This window comes from Mesoplodon densirostris, chromosome 16 (assembly GCF_025265405.1).
Source record: "Mesoplodon densirostris isolate mMesDen1 chromosome 16, mMesDen1 primary haplotype, whole genome shotgun sequence".
NCBI lineage: Eukaryota > Metazoa > Chordata > Mammalia > Artiodactyla > Ziphiidae > Mesoplodon > Mesoplodon densirostris.
This window is the reverse complement of record NC_082676.1, coordinates 856,292-876,205: the sequence shown is the minus strand read 5'-3', so window position 1 is coordinate 876,205 and position 19,914 is coordinate 856,292. Positions and strand designations below refer to the sequence as shown.

At 57.4% G+C, this 19,914-nt stretch overlaps 1 protein-coding gene across 1 annotated transcript; it reads left to right on the top strand.

The window, feature by feature from the left end:
• The first annotated feature begins 1,993 nt into the window (after nucleotides 1-1,993).
• On the top strand, nucleotides 1,994-19,239 carry TPD52L2 (TPD52 like 2). The gene is made up of 7 exons (XM_060079492.1): nucleotides 1,994-2,146; nucleotides 4,809-4,954; nucleotides 6,754-6,902; nucleotides 7,744-7,803; nucleotides 12,110-12,211; nucleotides 17,081-17,129; nucleotides 17,651-19,239. The coding sequence occupies exons 1-7, from the start codon at nucleotides 2,128-2,130 to the stop codon at nucleotides 17,744-17,746; spliced, it is 621 nt and encodes a 206-aa protein (XP_059935475.1). The 5' UTR covers nucleotides 1,994-2,127; the 3' UTR covers nucleotides 17,747-19,239.
• Nucleotides 19,240-19,914: the final 675 nt, after the last annotated feature.

The window sequence follows — 19,914 nt, the reverse complement described above, 5'->3', positions numbered from 1 at the left end:
ACCGTGCTTCTGCGTGTCCCTTCTCCCACCCCCCACCCCAAACCAGTAAAGCTGGCCCTGCCTGGGATCCCCACCTGGTGTCTGGGGGAGAGTGGGGCAGTGCATAGGGACCTGGCACTCTCCCTCACTGGGGCATTCCCTTCCCTCCTTTCTCTTCCTCCCTCCAACATTTGTGCACAGTCCTAGTCTGCTCCCAGCTCCTAAGGGAAATGCAAAGATTAACCTGATCCAGTTTATGGCAACACTGTGTGATGGGTGCCTTGATCACCTAGAAAGGATGGTGTGAACATGGGCTGTGGGACACCAGGAGGCGTCCTTCACCTGGCCTGGGTTACAGGATGACTCTGGGAAAGATGAGTGTTGAAGGGTCTATGCAAGTTGCCTCTAACTATGAAAGGACACTGGCTTTGGAAGGGCTGTAAAAGTCTTAGCAGCTGGACCTCCCCAGGAGTGCGATGCTGCTGCTTCATAGGGTTCCCCCCGCCCCATTCCTGGCTTCTACGGGATGGGGTTCACCGTGGAACCACAGACTCGGAGTAAGTGGCAGGCAGTCCAGGTGGGACTACAGACACACCTGCACTGACCACTCATTGCTTTGTTCCTGGCTCAGGGATGCCATACAGAATGAGAGACAAGCCCTCTGCCCACCACCATCTGTAATGCAGTCGCATCCTTACCACCTGCCCTTAATTGTATGAAGCAGGGACTACTGGCTGTCCTCAACCCCTGGGGACAGGGGCTGGCCAGCGTGGTTTCAGCTAGAAACTCTGGAAAAGCTGAAAGAAGGCAAGTGGGGCAGGCATATAATTGACGGCACCAGAGCAGGACCTGGCCTGGATGCACCTGGGCCAGTGCAAGCAGGGGCAGGTACTTAAGGGGACCTAAAGTACCAGGAAGACCTATGGGGAGAAGGTGAGTTTTGAGCTGAGACAGTAAGAGAAGTAAGCCAGGTGAAGGAATGGGTTTCCTTCGTAGGGATCAGTACATGCAGGGTGGCTTGGCTGTTAGGGGGAATGCTGTCCAGAAGGGTCAGATCCTCAAGGGTTTGAATACCACTAAAGCAGCGGTCCCCAACCTTTTTGGCACCAGGGACCCGTTCCGTGGAAGACCATTTTTCCACGGACAGGAGGGAAGGAACGGTTCAGGCGGTAATGCGAGCGATGGGGAGCGGCAGATGAAGCTTCGCTCACTTGCCCGCCGCTCACCTCCTGCTGTGCAGCCCGGGCCCCTGCACTAACGGATTGCTTGCAGAGGCAATTAGTAGCCAAGGAAGGGTAGTCGTGGGACTTGTTTTAGCGGGACCGGGTTGCCTAATGGCTACACACCTCTCCTTTGACAAGTTTGGCAAACTCTTCTCCGGAGTCTGCAGGAAGCAACTCAACTAGCTGAGTGATGGGCAAGTAACTCTGGCCTCAGTTTTCTCATCTGTAAAGTGGGGAGGGCCCCATCTGCCTCACCGGGTTGCTGTGAAAAGGAAGTGAGAGAACACGGGGTCGAGAGGCGCCTCCAGCCAGAAGAGAGCAACTCGTGGTCGCGCCTTTTTCTGCGCAACCCCCATACAACTTTAAAATCCCTACAAAAAGGACAGACCCAAAAAGAAAAAGAGCCCCAAAGTCAGTGGGTCCGGCCTCGGAGGGATCGCAAGCGGCCTGAGTCTGACCCGCCGAAGTACGTGAGCCCTGGCGCTTGCAGGCAGGGGCAAACACCTTGGAGACCTCCTAGAGTACCACCTCCGGGATCCCGTAGCGCCATGTTGCACGGTCCTCCCAGTTCCCACCTTACCCCGTGCACCTCAAGACCGTTCTACCTGTGCTTCTCGCTGGTGGGCCGGCCTCCCTTTCCGGCTTCGTCCGCAGCCTCGGCCAATCAGATTGAAGTTGATGACCCGGGACTCGGCCAAAACACTCTCTCATTGGACACTGCTCGTGGGGGCGGGACGGGGGGGCGGAGCGCGCGTCAATGCGGAAGTGGGTCGTCGCGCTGTTGATTACGTAATGCCGCGGTGCCTGAGGCGATTCAGCTGGCTGGTGCGTAAGCGGCGAGCGACACCTGGTGCGGCCCGCTCGGTTCCCACTGCGCCCGCGACCGCGGCTTCGACGCCAGCTGCGGCCCGGCCGCCGCCTAAACATGGACTCCGCCGGCCAAGGTACCCGCGGGCCCGGCGCCGCGTGGCGGCCTTTGGGCCCCTCCGCCTGCGCCCGCCCATCCCGCGGCACCTCTTCCTCTCCCAGGCGCGCGGCCTCGAAGCTCCTGGCGGGTGTTCCGCCCCCGCTGGGACCGCTCTGAGCACTGGTTCCCCAGCGCTCTCCCCTCGCCCCAGGGTCTTGGGTTTCGTCACTCCGGGTAGCTCCCACTCTGCCCCCGCCCGACTCTTGCCCGGCGGGCCGCCCTGCGCAGGGCCCTCGGGGACACTCCATCCGGCCCTGGATGCGGGCCGAGGTGCCGTGCGCGGCGCCCGGGGAGGGGAGGGGAGGGGAGGCGACGCCGTCCTCGCGTTGGGCGCAGCGCCCCTTGGGTGGCAACGCAGCTCGGAGCCCAGCCTAGTTCAGAGTTGTCTGGAGGGGGAATGGTGCAGTGAGTCAGGGGCACACCCAGCCTACCAGGCCTGTTTCCGGAACAGACATCCCAGACTAGTTTGAGGTGGCCGCTGGGGGGTGTGGAGCGGGCCCAGAAGCTTAAGATCTTGAGGAGGTGGTACGAGACTGTCTTCCATTCTGGGGCTCTAGAGGGAGTGCTAATACTACGTTGATGTAACTACACTGGATGATTTCAGGGTGCTTTTCTGTCGTTTGATCTGTATCAGCATATTAATTAAACATTAGAATTCGTCACAAGCGTGGGGTTCCGGTCATGAGAACGACAGAAAACATTTACTGAGCACCTACTATGTGCCAGCCACCATTCCAAGCCTGTTTCTCAGATCTTTTTCCATTTTCGGAATAACCTTTTTATAATGGTCCAAAAAAACCCCATTTTGCAGATGATTATACAGGCTGAGCGGAGACTCACCCAGGTGAGGGGCTCTGGCCCCCTGGTGTTGCCTACTGCACCAGCCCGTGTTAATTCTCTCTGTAGGTCCTTTGGTAAGGACCTTGGTCTCCTCAAAGTCAGGGTGTGAATCGCATCTGCCTGCAGGGGGGTACTGAGCTTGGGCTCACCCAGTGATTGGGCAGTGCACTGCATGTTTGGTGAGTGTACAGTTTTATCTGGAGGTGATTTCCATGGGATCCAGTTTTAGCTGTATAAGCAGACACTGTCTGAGGGCCTTCATCTGTTTTTTAAGAATAGAAAAGTTGTAGGGCTCTTAAGGCACTTACTGAATTGGAGTAGGTTCAACATAGCAGGTACAAACAATGAAGTAAAACCACGTAGGTTGATCTCAGTTAAATATTGAAATCTGTTGATTAAAAAGAAAAGCTTCATTTAGTGAACATCTCTAGAGCACCACAGAAGTGCGTGGCTCCAGCTGTGGGACATGTGAAGGGAATGACACGGCCAGCTAAATAGAGTGTCTTTGGTATTAAGGGCATTTCGCCTATTTTTAGCAGATTCTAGGGTTTCTAGAGTAGACAAACATACCTGCAGTTAAAGACACTTTTACTGTTTTGCAACCTTCGTGCCTTTAATTTACTTTTCTTTCTTTTTTTTTTTTTCTTGGCCATGCCGCGTTTGGCTTGTGGGATCTTAGTTCCCTGACCAGGGATTGAACGCGGGCACTCGGCAGTGCAGGCGCAGAGTCCTAACCACTGACCATCAGGGAATTCCCTTTAATTGACTTTTAAATGTGCCAAACACTATACAGAGCCCGTCTCTTCACAGAATGTGCTGATCAAAAGGGAAGATGTTTTCAATGCTGATTGTGTAACGTACTAAACAACGACGGCCTTGCATTGGGAATTGGAAAGAACTGACGTAGCCCCGTTTTACCCGTAAACTTCTAGTGCAGACAGGACAGTGCGTTTACGTGGAGAACACTCGTGACGCAGGGGTTCCAGCCTGGTCTGGGTACAGCAGAGGTGTGGGGAGGCAGTGCCCTCTGCACACCGGCGCAGCCTTCTTGCTGTGGGGTGAGGGTCGAGGATGAACTGAACGGATTTTGTTTTGCTGACTCCCCACCGGGGCTGGATGACTGTGTTCCTTGTGTGTAATCTTAGCCTGTGCCCTGGCGGAGCAGCTGATTGGAAAGTGGTGCTGGTTGTGTTTACAGCTGTATTAAGTTCCTTCACGCTAAAAAGTGGAAGAGCTGTTAGATCCAGCGGCTTTGTTTTTTTTTTTTTTTTCTTTTTGCGGTATGCGGGCCTCTCACTGTCGTGGTCTCTCCCGTTGCGGAGCACAGGCTCCGGACGCGCAGGCCCAGCGGCCATGGCTCACGGGCCCAGCCGCTCCGCGGCATATGGGATCCTCCCAGATCGGGGCACGAACCCGTATCCCCTGCATCGGCAGGCGGACTCTCAACCACTGCGCCACCAGGGAGGCCCCAGCGGCTTTGTTTTTAACAAAGGTTTCCTGTCTGTGAAGATAGTATTCTTACAGGAGGAACCAGATTTAGGGAGTGGCTGCCTTGTGCCAGCATTTCTAGAACCTGAAGAAGCAACTTGGGTGGACTGAGATGTGGCTGCTCTCAGTCTGGTGGCCAAAACCATCTTTGCAGCACCTTTCAGAGAAGAGGCACTGTCTCCGCGGGCCGCCCGCCCCTTCCCCCTAACCCTGCCCTTGCCCCCTTGCTTCTCCCTTGGTGGAGGCCTCTGTCCTCTGTTCCTGTGTGACTTCTTATTTGATGCTCTCTGACCGCATTTTGTCTCTGGCAGATATCAACCTGAATTCTCCTAACAAAGGTCTGCTCTCCGACTCCATGACGGACGTCCCTGTGGACACAGCGGTGGCCGCCCAGGCTCCTGCTGTCGAGGGTCTGACAGATGCTGAGGCGGAGGAGCTCAGGGCTGAGCTTGCAAAGGTGTTGTTTCATGGCTGTCCATCTGGGGGTGACTGTGAGGCCCTCCCAGCCTAATGAGGGGCCAGAGTGCTGGCTGTGCTCTGGAGAAATTGCCCTGGGAGATTGTCCCTGGAGCCCCACAGAAACTGCCCTCTGCAGCCCTTGGTTTGCGTGTGTCTGGCACCTTGTAGGTGCTCCATGAGGAGAATATCCACCTGGGGCAGTTGCTCTGAGCACGCCATCTGCTGGGAGTTTCTCTTTTGGAATCAACACGACATTTTCAAGACCCCCATGGATATATCCGTCCCTGGCTCTTCATTTTTCTTTTAAAAATACTTTTTCTGTAAAAAGCGTTTCATGTGATCTTTTTAAAGTGAGAGCTCTTGAAGAGGAAATAGGAGTTAAGAACTAAAGTGTCTGTGTATGATTTTAATTCAGACTAACTGCCAAGAGTGTTTCTTTTTACGGTGTGACACAGAGTCTAATAGTGACTCGCTTGAGATTCCAGAATCTGGGGAAATGAACTTGTTGGCATCAGTCAGGCAGAGGCTGGAGCACGCTTGTTGCAGTTCTCTGCTCCGTCTTCGGAAACAAGCCCATCCTGATACATCCTGGGTCCAGGCCTGGGTCTGAGCAGAGCTGGTCACGCGGACAAACCCAGCCCCAGGACCAGGTTTTAGACCATAGAGGAAGCCGCCCTTTCTGAATTGAACGGAGGTTAAAGGAGAAGCAGCAGGAAGTCCCAGGAGACTTACGTTTTGCCTTTTATTTCAGGAAATGTTGGTTTAGGTCTCTTTCAGAGGTGAATTGCAAAATGAAGAAGCTGTTGTGTTTCTTAACATTTTCAGCTTGCGTGTCCACGTGCCGTTTAGCCCATGTGCCCAAAGCACCATAAATGGAAAGTTCAAGTCACCGAGGGTCACTTCTGGGGTGACTGGTAATAGTTTGGCCTTAGGTGATCCTGTAGTTTTGAATCGTTTCTTTTGCAGTATTTTCTAAAGCAGGATCTAGTGATACACAGGGCTTCAGGCTGTTGTTAGTGCCTTAATCCAAACAGTCGTTTTTTTTAAGAAAGGGACTTTTTTTTTAGAGTAGCTGTTCACATAGGAGCAGGAGGTATTGAGAATCTAAAGTAGGAAGGCTCTAAAGGATGCTCCTCTCTGTAGTTCACTCTGTTTCAAGACATGAGAAGGTTCTGGTCGTTATTGTCAAGATCTTTTCTGTTGCCCAACTCAAATTACTTTAAGCAAAAAGAATTTTCTTTGGGCTTGTGTAAGTGGCTTTTGCCGAGGCCTGCAGCTGACCTTGGGAACACAAATGTTGTCAGAAGGGTTGTTTCTCTGTCATGGGGGTCTCTGGCCACCCATCCGTCTGTCAGCTCTGCTTCCTTCCCCCGACGTGTGGAATTCCCCCATGGTGCAGATGGGGCCTGGCTGCCACCCCTCCCACCTTCTGTTCCTCACACCCAGACCCGGAGCCTGGACAGAAAGGGGCTGCTCTCTTCTAACGCCCGTTCCTAGTCCCAGGGAGGAGCTCCGACAGGCCTTGCTCGTCATCCACAGGTGGGCACTGTGATCAGTAGCCCCGCCAGAATACTCGGCTTAGGGGGGCGGGACAGTTCTCCAGAAGAAGTCAAGGTGCTGGTGCCGCATACAAACAGAACCGATGCCTGCTGTAGACTATTCCTAAGACGAACTGTGTTTTCTGTAAATGGAAAATTCTCAGGTGGTTCTGAGAAGGCCTTCACTGCGACGTGTGTAAGGATGGTAGTCACTTCCTGCCATAGTGGTGGCTGAATCCTGGTAACCGTGCTTTTGCAGGTGGAGGAGGAAGTTGTCACTCTGCGCCAGGTGCTGGCAGCCAAGGAGAGGCACTGTGGAGAGCTGAAGAGGAGGCTGGGCCTTTCTACTTTGGAGGGCCTGAAGCAGAACCTGTCCAGGGGTTGGCATGATGTACAGGTGTCTAACGCGTGAGTGTCTGCTCTACCTGCTCGATGGGCGTTGAGTCCTGGGGGTGAGGGGCCTCCTGGGAACAGGGGCAGCAAGTGTGCCGCTTGGAAGCAGCCAGCGGGGGGCCCTGAATCCTTGCCAGCAACTGCATTTGTATTTATTCAAAGAGTGTAGAGTCTACACGTGTTTTTAAAAGGCGGCAGACATGCTAGCTAGTTGTCCAAGCAGAAATTGACAAGAAGAATATGTTTCAGGGTCTAAATTGGAGAGAACACGAACTAGGTGCTTAATGAGGCTGGTTTTCCAGTGGTCCCCACAGGTCAGCGTCTGCCAAAGTGGACATGAGTCCGTCTCATGAGCATGACGTGGTCAGGACCTCTGACCCAGACCCTCTGTGCCGCATCTCTCTGAATTTGGGTGCGGCTGTGCGGCTCCTCTGAAACGTATCCTCCAAGGTGGGGTATGGGGATGTCTCCCACTGTCTGAGAAGCCATGTTCCCACAGGAAGACCAAGTCGATTTTCATAAATCTGCCCTAGGAAAGGCCCAGTTCTCTGTCCTAGGAAATTGTAGGCCTTGAACCCCAAAGGGTGGCTGTCAGAGTACTGTGTTGGGGCCATGGGCTGTGCCCTGCGTGCTCCTCCCAGTTGTACCCCAAGAGACAGCTTCCGTCGAGTGAGCAGGCCCTCCTTCGGCATCAGCGGCCGGGCCTGCAGAGCCGGTGCTGAGCAGAAGCAGGCTGAACGTTCGGTCTTCCTGCCAAGTGGTGCTTCTCTGTTTCCCCTGGAATTTCACTTGCAAGTTTGAAACCGGAGTTGAAGTAGTTTTCCTAAATCACTTACCACAGACTTTCTGTTTTTAGCTACGTGAAAACGTCTGAGAAACTTGGAGAGTGGAATGAGAGAGTGACCCAGTCGGACCTGTGAGTGCCTCTGCTGCTGGCACCTCCACCCTCTCCCCTCCTGACACCTCCCCGAGGGACAGGGAGGCTGTGCACACGTGGCTCAGACCTAATTGTGGTGGTCCTTGGCTATTTTACTTTTAATATTTTTCTCCCCTCAAACACAAACGAAACTGTCCTTTAAATGCTTCTGGAAGAGGGTGCAGACGCTGAAGGAAGTTCACTCCGCCACGAGACTGCACTGAAAACTTCCCCCTGCCTGATGTGTGTCCCTCAGATCAGAGGCCAGAGCTGAGCTGGGGCCACGTCTCTGGCTGGTGGTGCACCTTGGGCGCCATCTGGACTGATGCTGATGGTGCTTTTCCCCCTCCTTGCCCTGCAGACCTGGCTCCAGCTGTGGTGCTCTCAGGGTCTCTTGCACTTAGGGGTGGCTCTTGAGCTGGGGGCGCAGTGTGGGCCGTGCGGGTCAGATCTCGAAGGAGCTCCTTTGGCCTGAGAAGCGCCAAGCTCTCAGCCACACAGAAAATAAGTAGAGCGCAGAACCCTCATGGGTAGCTCTCCGTGTCTGACAGAGCTCTGGTCCAGGAGGACTCCCGACGTTTTATTTGAGATTCTTAAACAAGACAATAGCACTTCATTCATGCTCCATTCTGTTTATAGCCTTTGAACTGGGTGGTGCAGTATTTTATTTTATTATTTTTTAGATTTTATGTATGTATGTATGTATTGATTGATTGATTGATTGATTGGCTGCGTTGGGTCTTCCATTGCTGTGTGCAGGCTTTCTGTAGTTGCGGCGAGTGGGGTCTACTCTTCATTGTGGTACGTGGGCTTCTCATTGCGGTGACTTCTCTTGTTGTGGAGCATGGGCTCTAGGCGCGCAGGCTTCAGTAGTTGTGGCTCGTGGGCCCTAGAGTGCAGGCTCAGTAGTTGTGGCGCACGGGCTTAGTTGCTCCATGGCATGCGGGATCTTCCCGGACCAGGGCTCAAACCCGTGTCCCCTGCATCGGCAGGCGGATTCTTAACCACTGCGCCACCAGGGAAGCTCCTGCGGTATTTTAAAATAGTCACTTTCTGGGATGTCTTGCTTAGAAGGAAGTGCTGTCGTTGCCAGAAGGCACAGGCAGAAAGCCCTTCTATATTGGGCTGAAAGGAAACGGTTGTGACCCAGCTTGTCTTGGAGGTGCCTGGAAGCCCAGGTTGGCCAGCTGTGTGCGTGGAGCCTTTGCAGCCTGGGGTCACGAGGCGGGTGCCTGGGTCTGGTGGTTGGAGTTTCATGCTGTTTGCGTGGCTTGGTAGGGCAGCCCGTCCCTGCAGGCAGGCTCACGGTGCAGACCAAAGCTGAAAATAGCCTTGGGAAATCTTAGTGCTGTTCTGTAAAGCTAGTTGACGGGAAGCTGCTGGGATACCATCCGACGATCACGGTTCTGACTCCTCTGAATGGACCCTGTGGCTCTGGGCCTGCAAGTGGGGCTGGTGGGATGGCCCTTTTCACGTGCTTCATCAGGCAGCGGCCCTGAGGTCTTAGCCCCAAGTCCGGTGGTAGAGTTGTCAGGGCTTGAGGCATCTCTGCAATGATAGCCCAGGACGGGGACAACACGACACAGCCGCCCTGCGCTCTCGGGGGCACCTGACTGGCGCCTCCCTGGCGGCGGCTGCCGGAGACCGCTGCGGGGGTTCCGCACCCAGCGCCTCGGAGCCGCCCCGTCTTGCGCGGTCCGCGTGCTGCTGGATCCCTTTCGGAGAGCGCCGCCCAGGGGGAGGAGGCGGGGGTGTGCACCCCGAGCACTGAGCTCTGGTGCAGCGGTTCTGTCTCGAGTGGGTGGATGCCGTGTGGGAGGGGGTCTCTTCCCTCGGCCAGCTGTTGATTCGGCAGCCATGCTCTGTTGGTCGTGAAGTGATCACCTAATGGGGTCCTTTTTTAGGTAGATCATAGCTAAAATCGTGCTTTGCGTGGACACCAATAAATCGCATAGTCACTCGTTGGCATATTGAGTTCTTTGGTCGCAGGTGACAGAAAGCACAGCTACAGATAGTGTCAGCCTAAGAGGGGCGGGGAGGCTTCGCCTGGCGAGAAGCCCCCGCTCCAGGCCCTCCGCCCGGGGCTCCGCCCAGCGCTCCCAACCTGTGTCCCTCCCCCTTCCGCTCTCCCCACAGTGGCTTTGTTCTCAGGTAGCTCCTCTGTGGTCAGGGGGTGCCTGATGGGGCTGGATGGTATCTTCCCAGCCTTGCAGACCAACAGTAAAATTGTGCTTTCACTGTGGTCAGGGAGCTGTAGCCTCTGGCCAGGCAGTCTGGGATCACGTGCCCCACCAAGCGACAGGTGGAGACGGCCCCCCAAGGGAGGATCCTGGAGGAGGAGCATCCAGCAGATGCCTCCCTCTGACTGACAGCCACGCTCACTGATCCTGGGAGGAGGCCTTTGTTTTCCTACAAGGTGAAAGGAATTCCCAAAGGGGCAGTGGCCAGGGCCGCACAGCCTGGTGCTCTTAGGCACGGGTGGGGCCGAGTTGCCAGGACACAGACGCTGGCCCTGCCCTGGCCTCTGCACCACATCTGTCCCAGAGGGGTGCTGCCCTTGCACAGTGGCCCACAGCACGCGCCTCTCCTGCTGGTGACTCAGTGCCTGGGCCCCCTTCTAGGTCACCCTCAGGATGCTCCACTTCTGTTGCCACCGTCTTGAGAGACGCTGAGACAGGCCATGGTGTAGGTGGCAGGTCCGGGTGAAGGCGTCTTCAAGTCAGAAGGCGCCTGGAAGAACTGCGACCACAGTCTGTGTGGGAACCCTCTGAAAGGAGGGTGTGGACTTGGGGTTTTAGTACGAATCAACTGTGGCCTAGAATGGACCTTGTCGCTCGGCCCGGGGGATCCCGTCCAGGCCCCAGTTGTCCAGATACCTGGGTCGCTGGGCAGGTGATTGGACTTTCAGTTCCTGTTCACTTCAGTTCTGTGATCGTGTCAGACTATCACTGGGGGAGGAATTTCTCGTTGCCAGGGTTTTCTAAGGCCTGCGTTCAGAATGAGGCATCTTAGTTTTTGAATCCAGAAAACGCAGAAGCAGATTTTTCCGCAAGGATTTTAGAAATTATTTTTTCCCCGTTATTAACAATGTGTTCCAGAATTACTGACCTTCTGGAAACTGAGATAAACTCAGATGTCTTAGCGATTTCAAGATATTTCCGAACTCTTGCTGGGAAGCAACACATGTTTTGAGGCCCGGGCCCTGCTGTGCTGTGAGTGGCTGCAGCTGAGGGGAGGGAGGCCCCTCCGGGGTGCTTGGGGCCAGGCCGTCCCGACAGGATGGGGAGTGCAGGGCTCCGGGTAGGAGGCTGGCCTGAGGGAGGCGGGTAGCAGGCGCTCACGTGGGGCCTCCCAAGGGCGACGATGCAGGGTGGATGGGAAAGGGGCCGGGAAGCCCCACTGCGGGTGCCGTCCGAGCCGGCCCTCTGTGACCTGGGGGTGCCAGGAGAGCCGGAGCCGGCTGGCGTCTCCGGAGCCCTGCCATCTCGAGCCATTATTGTGGGGTTGCCGGTTTGGCTAGAAAGGAGCTCCTGGGTTCAGGCTGCTGTGTCTTCTGTTTCTGGTGGGGGCTGGACGGGGGGCGGGGTGGGGTGCTGGCGGCTGTAGGTGTTGGCTCTCAGCTTGGGCCTGAGGGTGTCCTTGCCGTCCCTGTGGCCCAGGCACCCTGCCCGTGCCTGTGCCACTGCCATTGAGGTCACGAGCCATCTCGTCGTGGGTGGATGGGGCAGGAGGGTGTGGAACAGGTTGTCTCCTTGGGGCGCCAAGACCACCCCCTTGAACCAGTTCTCAAAGGACATGGTAGATGCAGAACAGGAGGGTGGAGGGCTGGAGGGGCTGCTCGGGGTCTGAAGGCTGGCCCGGCACAGGCCACCCTGCCGGCTGCATCCCCTGTGGGTGTGGTCGAGCTGTTCTGTCCTCAGAGGACTGTCTTAGACGAGAAGAGAAAAGAGAAGCCCCAGGAGGGCCTATGGGGCTGGTCTGCTTGGCCGCAGGCCCTGGGCTCTGCGGGCCTCTTTGCTGCAGGGGTGGGGCAAGTAAGTTTCCACAGAGGGGAGGGGAGCCTGCATTACAGGAAGAGTAGAAAACGGTGTTATTACAGGGCGGGGGGTCGTGACCTGGTAGTGCTGCGTCTGTCCCTCATGCAGTCCCCTGGGGGCCCTGAGACAGGACACGTGTCCTCTCCCTGGTGGCCAGGCTCACTCACCGCCTGACCGCCCACTGTTTTCTCTGGGTGCCTTGTCCTTGGTGTGGGGAGGCATGGCTACGCCTTCAGTTTGGTTGGTTTAACTGGTGTTTCTCCTTCCAGCTACAAGAAGACCCAGGAAACCCTCTCTCAGGCAGGACAGAAGACCTCAGCAGCCCTGTCCACCATGGGCTCTGCCATCAGCCGGAAGCTTGGGGACATGAGGTGAGACTCCCTGGCCCTACACCTCCACCCTGAGACCTGGGACGGGCAGGTAGGGTTTTAGGGGGTTTAGATCCACTAGAGGGTCTGCAGGAAGCCTGCCTGAGCCTCCAGGCTCAGATGCACATGCCTCGGGGGCCCCTCACCACCCGCAGGTGTGGCCACACCAGCCCGGGACCAGTTGGTTCACAAACCCTTGTTTACCAGCTACCTCTGCCATTTATTTGTATGTGTCTTGGGGTGAGGGGTGGGGGTGGGGGGTCACTGGTGCCTGTGGGTAACTTTGGTACTTGGGGTTGGTGGAGGCGATGCTTCTTGCTGAAGTTCCATGGAGAGAAAACGATTCAGCCTGGGGGCAGCGTCAGCCTGGGTGGCCCGCCAGCCTGGACAAGTCGAGGACAAGCGTGGTGGTGTTTCTCGGGGTGTTTGCCAGGCCTGCCCCCAGAGAGCGTGCAGCTGCACACTAGGGCCCCCGACTGAGCATTCTGTCCCAGAAGTGGATGAGACCCTGGTGGCCACCTGAGTGCCTCTGGGGCCAGGGAGCGTGGGGGCCCGGGTACCAGGTGGACCACACGCAGCAGTGCCCACCCCCAGCCTGACGGCCACGCCGCTCCCAGGCCCGGCTTCACCCCGAGTTTTCTGCTCTGGGCTTTGCTGCTGTCCCCGCAGGGCCTCCTCGGAGCCAGAGGCCAGAGTGTGACTCCTGGCTGAGCTCCCTCCTCGCTGTGCCCTCACGAGGGCCTCCCTCGGGGTTGTTGGGACTAATTGGTGAGAGACAGCGGGCAGTGCGGGTCACCCCCATCGCCGGCACCCTGGACTTGGCCCCCCGGGTTCCACTGCCGGCCCTGCCCTGTCTCCTCATAGCCAAGAATCCTATGGAGTTGCCGTGGGTCTGGCCTGCTGAGCATGGCGTTGGGGGTCCCCCGGCCCTGACCCCTCACCTCTCACCCTTCCGTGAGTGGGCTCCTTCTTGCCTGCTTAGGGTAAGCATTTCCCTGCCTCACAGCCTGTGGCTGCCTTGTGGGCCTCAAGATAGGAGCCCTGCCCTGGCCGATGGGCCACAGGCACTCACAAGCCCCAGGCCCCACCCGGCTGAGCAGAGGACAGCTGGTGCCTGGAGCCGTGCTCACGTTTTATCCGTGTTTGTTTGACATCGTTACCCCTCTCCTCTCCCTGACCCGCCAGCTTTTTATTTTGAAAAACTTCAAACCTTCGGAGAAGCTGAACAGTCAGTAATAGGCAGTCTGTGCCTCGGGTGCACCCTCTACACTGGGGGTCCCTGCGGGCCACGCTCGGATGCAGGCCTTGCCCACCATGGATGTGATTCGGGCACAAGAGGGACCCCCCCGCCAGGCGGTGGCTCTGCCCTGGCAGCAGGAGGGCCCGTGGCAGTTGCTCCCCAAGGTTTCATGCTGCTTGGCTTCCGCTTGACTCTGGGTGTGTTCCTGGTCGAGTCTCCCTTGACACAGTGGGATGCCTGCTGTGACCACCTGGGCCAGGCTGGGGTAAGCCTGGCGACAGGTTGATCACACGCCCCTGGCGGCCAGGCCTCACTCCCAGGGCCCGTCACAGAGCGAGGGGAGCGTCTGCTCGGGTCTGCGCTTTCCTGCAGAGGCTGCTCTGATGACAGGGCATCTGAAGCAGGTGACAGATCTGCTTCGTCGTCTTCTGGGGACATTCTCTTTCATTTTTGGTGTCACGCGCTCATGTTCAGTATTCTCACTCACTTTCGAGCGTGTTCGGAGCACTGTGGGTGGAAAGCAGGCGAGAGGGCGGAGCCCCTGGCGCGTGTGGAAGCGGCTGCGGGCGAACCTGCTGGGCAGTTCCTCACGCGAACGGCTTCGATCTGGGGGAGCAGTGATGCGGCCTGTGCTCCGTCTGCCCCCCCCCCTCTGCTCAGAACCCGGAGTGGCCGTGTCGCTGCAGGTCCTGTGCCCGCCGTGTGTGAGTCAGCCCGGCAGAGGAACCGGCGCATGGTCACGGTGCCTGTTGGCTGGGGTCTCATACCGGGGCCTTGTGTGCCTGCTGCTGGTTTTGCTCTCATGATTCCAGTGGTGCTGTGATCTCTGGGTCTCAGGGTCCTCGGTGTGTCCCCATCGCCTCACCATGTGGTCTCAGGTGGTTTCTGAGGCCAAGGCCCATTTACCTCCGTGGTTTGGAGCTCGAGGCTGAGGGAGTTGCCAGCTTCTCGAGAAGGAGAACCAGGCCCAGGGAGGTCTCCCTTGCACGTTCAGGGTCAGGTGCTGCTCAGTCCTTAAGGACAGCAGCCCCACACTGGTGTCTCGAAGGGCCCATCCAGGAGTAGCCCGGGTCGAGAGGCCTTCTGCACCCCCGGGGATGGGGAACTAGATTGGGGCCAAAGACCCAGTTAAAGCAGGGTCAGGCCTCCGTCCAGCTGGGTGCCCTTTGATGGGACACGTGCCTCTTCTCACCACTGGGCTCGTTCTCCCGCCGAGTGAAGCAGGTCCTGCCGCCCATCAGAGCAGTGTGGGTACATCAGGCCATGTGACTGTCACTTCTGAAATGATCTCCACGTTGGGGTGGCCTCGTCCCCCTCCCCAACCCCCCGCCCCCCCGGGCAGCTGCCCTTGGGCACGCTCAGATTTCTCGGTCAGCTTCTGTCATCTGTGGTGATGGAGCCAGAGCATGAAGTTCTCAGCCCTGGGGGTGTCTCAGGCCCTGTTGCGGTGCAGGGGGCGCCCCGGCCCAGCTGGAGTGCAGGCTGATGGGGTCCTGGGTGAGGCATGGACTCCGGGGGCCGAAGAGCACCTCACGCCCTCGCTCTGCTTGTTTCTTTGGGCTCCTTCTTTCCAGTCCGTGGCGTAGTCAGATGCGAGGGTCCCTCGTATGTGACCGCATCCGAGAGGGCGGGGCAGAGGCTGGAGAGGGGGCACGTGCCCTCCTCCGGCAGCGTGGTCGCCGGGGTCCCTGTGCTCTTCCGGAGCTCGAGCAGAGGGGCCGGGGCAGGACCAGGCGCCCCTCCTAACGCTGCATCTCTACTCTCCTCCTGCCGCCGCTCTCAGGGCTCGGCCCTTCTCACACTCCTTTAGGTAAGACTGACGCTGGACACGCTGGCACGGCTGGCCCCGGGGGGAGGCTGTGCGGATGAAGGTGGGGGTGGGGCCAGCACAGCAAGGCGGTCACCAGCGGCGTGACGGGTGCAGGGCTCCGGGTGCAGGGCTCCTTCCCTGATTGTGCAGCCGGCTGGGTCCTGTCGCCGTCCGTTCTGACCCCGCCTCGCCGAGTAGCCATCGGCCCACCCCTGACTCTCTTCCTGGAAGGGGCCCTGCCGGCCCTCAAGCCGTCGTGTCCCCATGTCCTCCCCCAGAAGCGGTCCTGCCCCTCATAGTGGAGCTGGTCTCCTCCTCCCCGCAACCGAGCACCCTTTCTGCCGTGGGGTGCGTGGGACCGGGTCAGACAGCCTCCCGAGTGTCCTTTACCTCGTGCTGATCAAGCCGCTCCTCCACCTTGGAGGCCTGGAACCCAAATCCAGAATAGTCTGTGACTTTAAATGGCCTCTCTGGAGCTTGCTGGGAAGTCACGTGGGGACACCTGGCGGTTCTTGGCACCAGAAGTGTCTTTAGCACCCCAGGCTAAGGGCATCTTAGTTTCCTTGTCCCAGCACCCTCCTCCGGCAGTGTCACGCTTCTGGGGCCACGCGAGGGGCACCCGGGTCTGGTTCTCCCCACCGAGGGCAGCCTTGCACTTCTCTGCTTCAGTGGTGCGGGGCGGGCGGGGCCTCAGTTTCTTGCACGGGGAGGCTGGTCCTGTCCTTGCCTTAACTCTCCTTCTCTGCTCCTACCACGCTTCCGAGCAGCAGCCACTCCATCCGCCACTCCATAAGTATGCCGGCCATGAGGTAACGTGCCCCCGCACCCCACGGCTCCCCGAGCCCGCTGAGACCCCACTGGGAGGCCGGTGGGAGGGGGTGGCTCCAGCTGGTCTGTCTCACTCCCCAAACCCCTGAACCAAGGACCACCTTCCCCCTCAGCGTCCTCTTGGCTCAGGGTTGGGAGATAACCTCTTCGAGGCTGAAGAGCTGGTGGGGGTGAGGCCCCAAACTGGGCTCCACCTGGAACTTTCCAGGGCTGCCCTCAGGGCCGGGCCAGAAGGGGCAGAGAGGCTTGCACACACCAAGAAGTCTCAGGTGTCTCTGAGATTTTTATGGTGGCTGTTTATATCCTGAGAACAGCCAGAGCCAAGACCTATTCCTCCTCGAAGTTCCCACCTGTGCTCGCTCCTGCTCTGTAGTGCAGCCTGGGTCCCTGCAGAGCTCATGTCCCCGTCCCAGGAGAATCTGCTGCAGCTGCTGCCCCCTGAGCGTGCCAGGGGTCACTGACAGGCTGCCTCCAGAGGCCTGGGCTCAGGGAGCTGCGGAGCCAGGGAGGGGGACGGGGGCTGGGTGGGACCAGGCCTGGCCTGCTTTCTCCTCTGCCTCCTCGTCACTCTCTGCTCTCCGAATGCTCCTTGCTTTTCCTCTTGCTCGCCTTCTGTGAGAGATCTATGTGAAGAACATGTGGGACTTTCCATAACCCCAAGATGTGCATTCAGGGCGCAGCAGAAACGTGCCCGGCATCCCCCGGCTGCCCAGTCAAGGGGTCCGCAGTTTGCCCAGATGAAGTCTGGGGCTCACCAGCTGGTGGCATGCAGATCTTCTGTCCTGCAATTGTGGCGGGGGGAGTGGCTGACCTCGGTTCTGTCCTGGGGAAGCCTCCGAACATGTGCGCCCCCTCCCCTTTTTTTTGGCTCATCACGTTTTTGCAGTGAGACCTCGGGATCTCTCCAGAGGATGACCCTAACCCCGAGTTCCTCAGGTTTAGGAGGGTGACGAAACAATGTGCTCCTTATACTGACATCTTTCTCTCTCTAAAGGAATTCTGCCACCTTCAAGTCATTCGAGGACCGAGTTGGGACCATAAAGGTAACTGGATCTGGACCGGGGTGGGACACGTCACTAGTCATTGTAGGTTCACGTGCAGTTATGGGAAATGATACGGAGAGCTCTTGTACCTTGTGCAGTTTCCGCCGGTGGTAACATCCTGCAGTGTCACAACCGGGAGACGATGGCTGTTACAGTCACAACAGAGCACAGTTCCAGCATCCCCACAAAGATTGAGGCCTGCCTACCCCCTGCCCTACCCCCCTGGCAACCCCTCATCTGCTCTCCGTTTATGTTGTGTCAAGAACGTCATGTAAATGCAGCCATGCAGCATGTAGTCTTTTGGGGATTGGCTCTTCTCCCTCTGTGTAATTTCCTAGAGAGAGATCCAGGCTGTTTCCCGTGTTGGTGATTTGTTTCTTTTATTGCTGAGCGGTGTCCATGTTACATAAACGCACGTAGAGATCGGACACCTTGAATTCCCAGTACGGGCCTAGGATCTGCTAGGCGTGCGTGCTTGCCCTGTCTCATGTTCTTCTTTCTTGGTCTTTTCCCACCTGTAGTCTAAGGTGGTCAGTGGCAGAGAGAATGGCAGTGACAACCTTCCCTCCCCGACCGGGAGTGGAGACAGACCCCTGCCTGATCACACGCCCTTCTAAGCCCATAGCGGCTTTGCCCGGCCACGGAACAAGCACACCCTCATCGCCACAACTGCAACTTCGAGCGGCGGGTGTTGAGAACGATCACACCATCCCCGTGGAGGCGTGGCTGCCGCGCTCGCATGGGTCAGAGAACATGTCTTGTACACAGATGCCTCCCCTTCTGTCGGCAGATCAGCAAATCACTGCGCCGTCCTGCCTCAGAGCAGGAAGCGGGCAGGGTGGCGGGTCCCAGGGTGTGAGCCAAAGCCAAGCTCCTGTTGGGAGTCTTGTTAGTTGATCAGCATGTTGAAAGCGGGGTGGGGGCGGGGGAAGAGCGCTAAGTATAAAACGCGTGGTGTTTTCTAAACTCCTTCCCTAAGTCGCAGGAGGAAGAGTCATCCAGAAAGCCCTGCCTGATCTGCAGTTTTATTTCAAAATGCCAAACAGGAAAACTACCCATTTTCTGAGACCTTCCAGAAAGCTGATTATCAGCAGATGCCTAATCATTACACTAATGATCTAGCTTTAAGAAAAGCAAATTCTTTATTTTTTAAAAGCAGTGGGTTTTTCAAAAAGTAAAACTAAGCAAAGCAGCTTTAGCCTCACAGTTAGAAATATTATTCCTTTGGACTCGAGCTGAAGTGCACGCCTTATATCGCCTTATGTTTTATTTGTTTATAATGTTTTTATATATATAAACGAGGGTTCTTTAGTGGATTTTGAGCACTATGTAAAATCCTGCATCCAGCCGAGGGACAGCACCTCTGTGCCAGTGGTGTGTTTTATTTCACGAGTGCATTCCATCCCCGAATAGAAAACTGGCTTCTTGCTCCCCTCAGTGACCGGGGCAGCTCCCGCTGGCCGGTGGGGATGGGAGAAAGAAAGACCAGCACCTTCACAGAGGGCTGGCGCTGCCCCTTTGCAAGCTGGGCCTGGCTGGCACATCACTGATCAGTGGCTCCAGCCTGCGTGTGTGGCACACGCCAGGGCCAGCGAGCAACAGGCAGACCCTGCAGGTAGGTCAGGGCCCGGGCGTCGGGTCAGCTGGGACTCTGCTGTTGCCTTTTCTCAGGAGCTACAGAGATCTCTTTCCGCTCCGATTCTGCCACAGCCCAGCAGCCTCTCACCCAGGGCCCCACGTCTGGCGCACCTGGAGGGGCAGCTCTGCGCCTTACAGGCTCTGAGCGGGCAGCGACCTCGCCGGCATCTGTGCGCTCTTGAAGGGAAGGAGCCGTCAGCTCAGTGTCTTCTCTGGTCGACTGTGATGTGCCGTCTGGTACCTGAGTGTCTGCTGGTCACTTCAGACACGCTGGGGGGTGGGGGTTGGCTGCAGTCCACACTCGTGCTTTGGGAGGAACGCTGCTCTGTGCTCCTTCCCCAGGGTTGGAGTCTCTCAGATGGGGTGTGATGGGAAGGCAGGATGCAGGTGTAATAACTGATTTATCTTTTCCTTAACGTAGATAACGGGTGATTTGTCAATAAAGCATTCCTTTGGGGGAAAACCCACTTAAGCTCGTGTGGTGTATCTTACTTCATTCAGGAAGGTGGCGAAAGAGTGGCAAAGTAACCGACAGGCAGGATCCCTGCACCCTAGGGAGAGGCAGGCAGGAAATAGATGGTCTCAAATACAAATTCTAGATCTTCAGTGCCATGAGAGGGTGTGTTGGTGACAAAGCTGTGGGGTCTCTGGGGAAGGGGTATGGAGCATGGGAAGGAGCCGGCCAGCTTACAGTGGAGTCTGGGCTGAGCTGCCAGAGCCACGCAGGCAGGCACTTCAGCACGAGGGTGGCCGGCCGGCCAGGATCCACCCCACTGAAGGGCTCGGGCCTGGTGTGAGAGCCGCTTGAACTCCTGAGATCGTCCGGCTGCAGCTGTAACAGCTGTGGTGCAGGAAGGGCACCCGTGTCCTCGGCTGGGTGGGTGGGTGGAGGGGCTCACTGAGAGGGGGGTGGGCCTTGGGAAGAAGAGGGTCCTGTTCCTTGGGCCCACAGTGTGCGGCCATCTTCCCGTCCTCGTGGCCCCGCTCTGCTGGGGCACCACATGAATGTGCCGACCACGGGTAGACGACAAGTCCTGAAGGAATGAGGCAGGGGTGGGTGAGCTCAGGTGGTGCAGAGTGGGGAGCAGGGACCTGGGGGTGGAGTGCAGGGATGCTGCGGGGAGGACTTCTCTGCTAAGTGTCTTAA

Bases quoted from the DNA above. Each gene is read 5' to 3' on its own strand.
- TPD52L2 (XM_060079492.1), top strand. The intron at 7,804-12,109 runs GTGAGTGCCTCT...TTCTCCTTCCAG, and splicing joins AGAGTGACCCAGTCGGACCT to CTACAAGAAGACCCAGGAAA. The intron at 12,212-17,080 runs GTGAGACTCCCT...CTCTCTCTAAAG, and splicing joins CGGAAGCTTGGGGACATGAG to GAATTCTGCCACCTTCAAGT.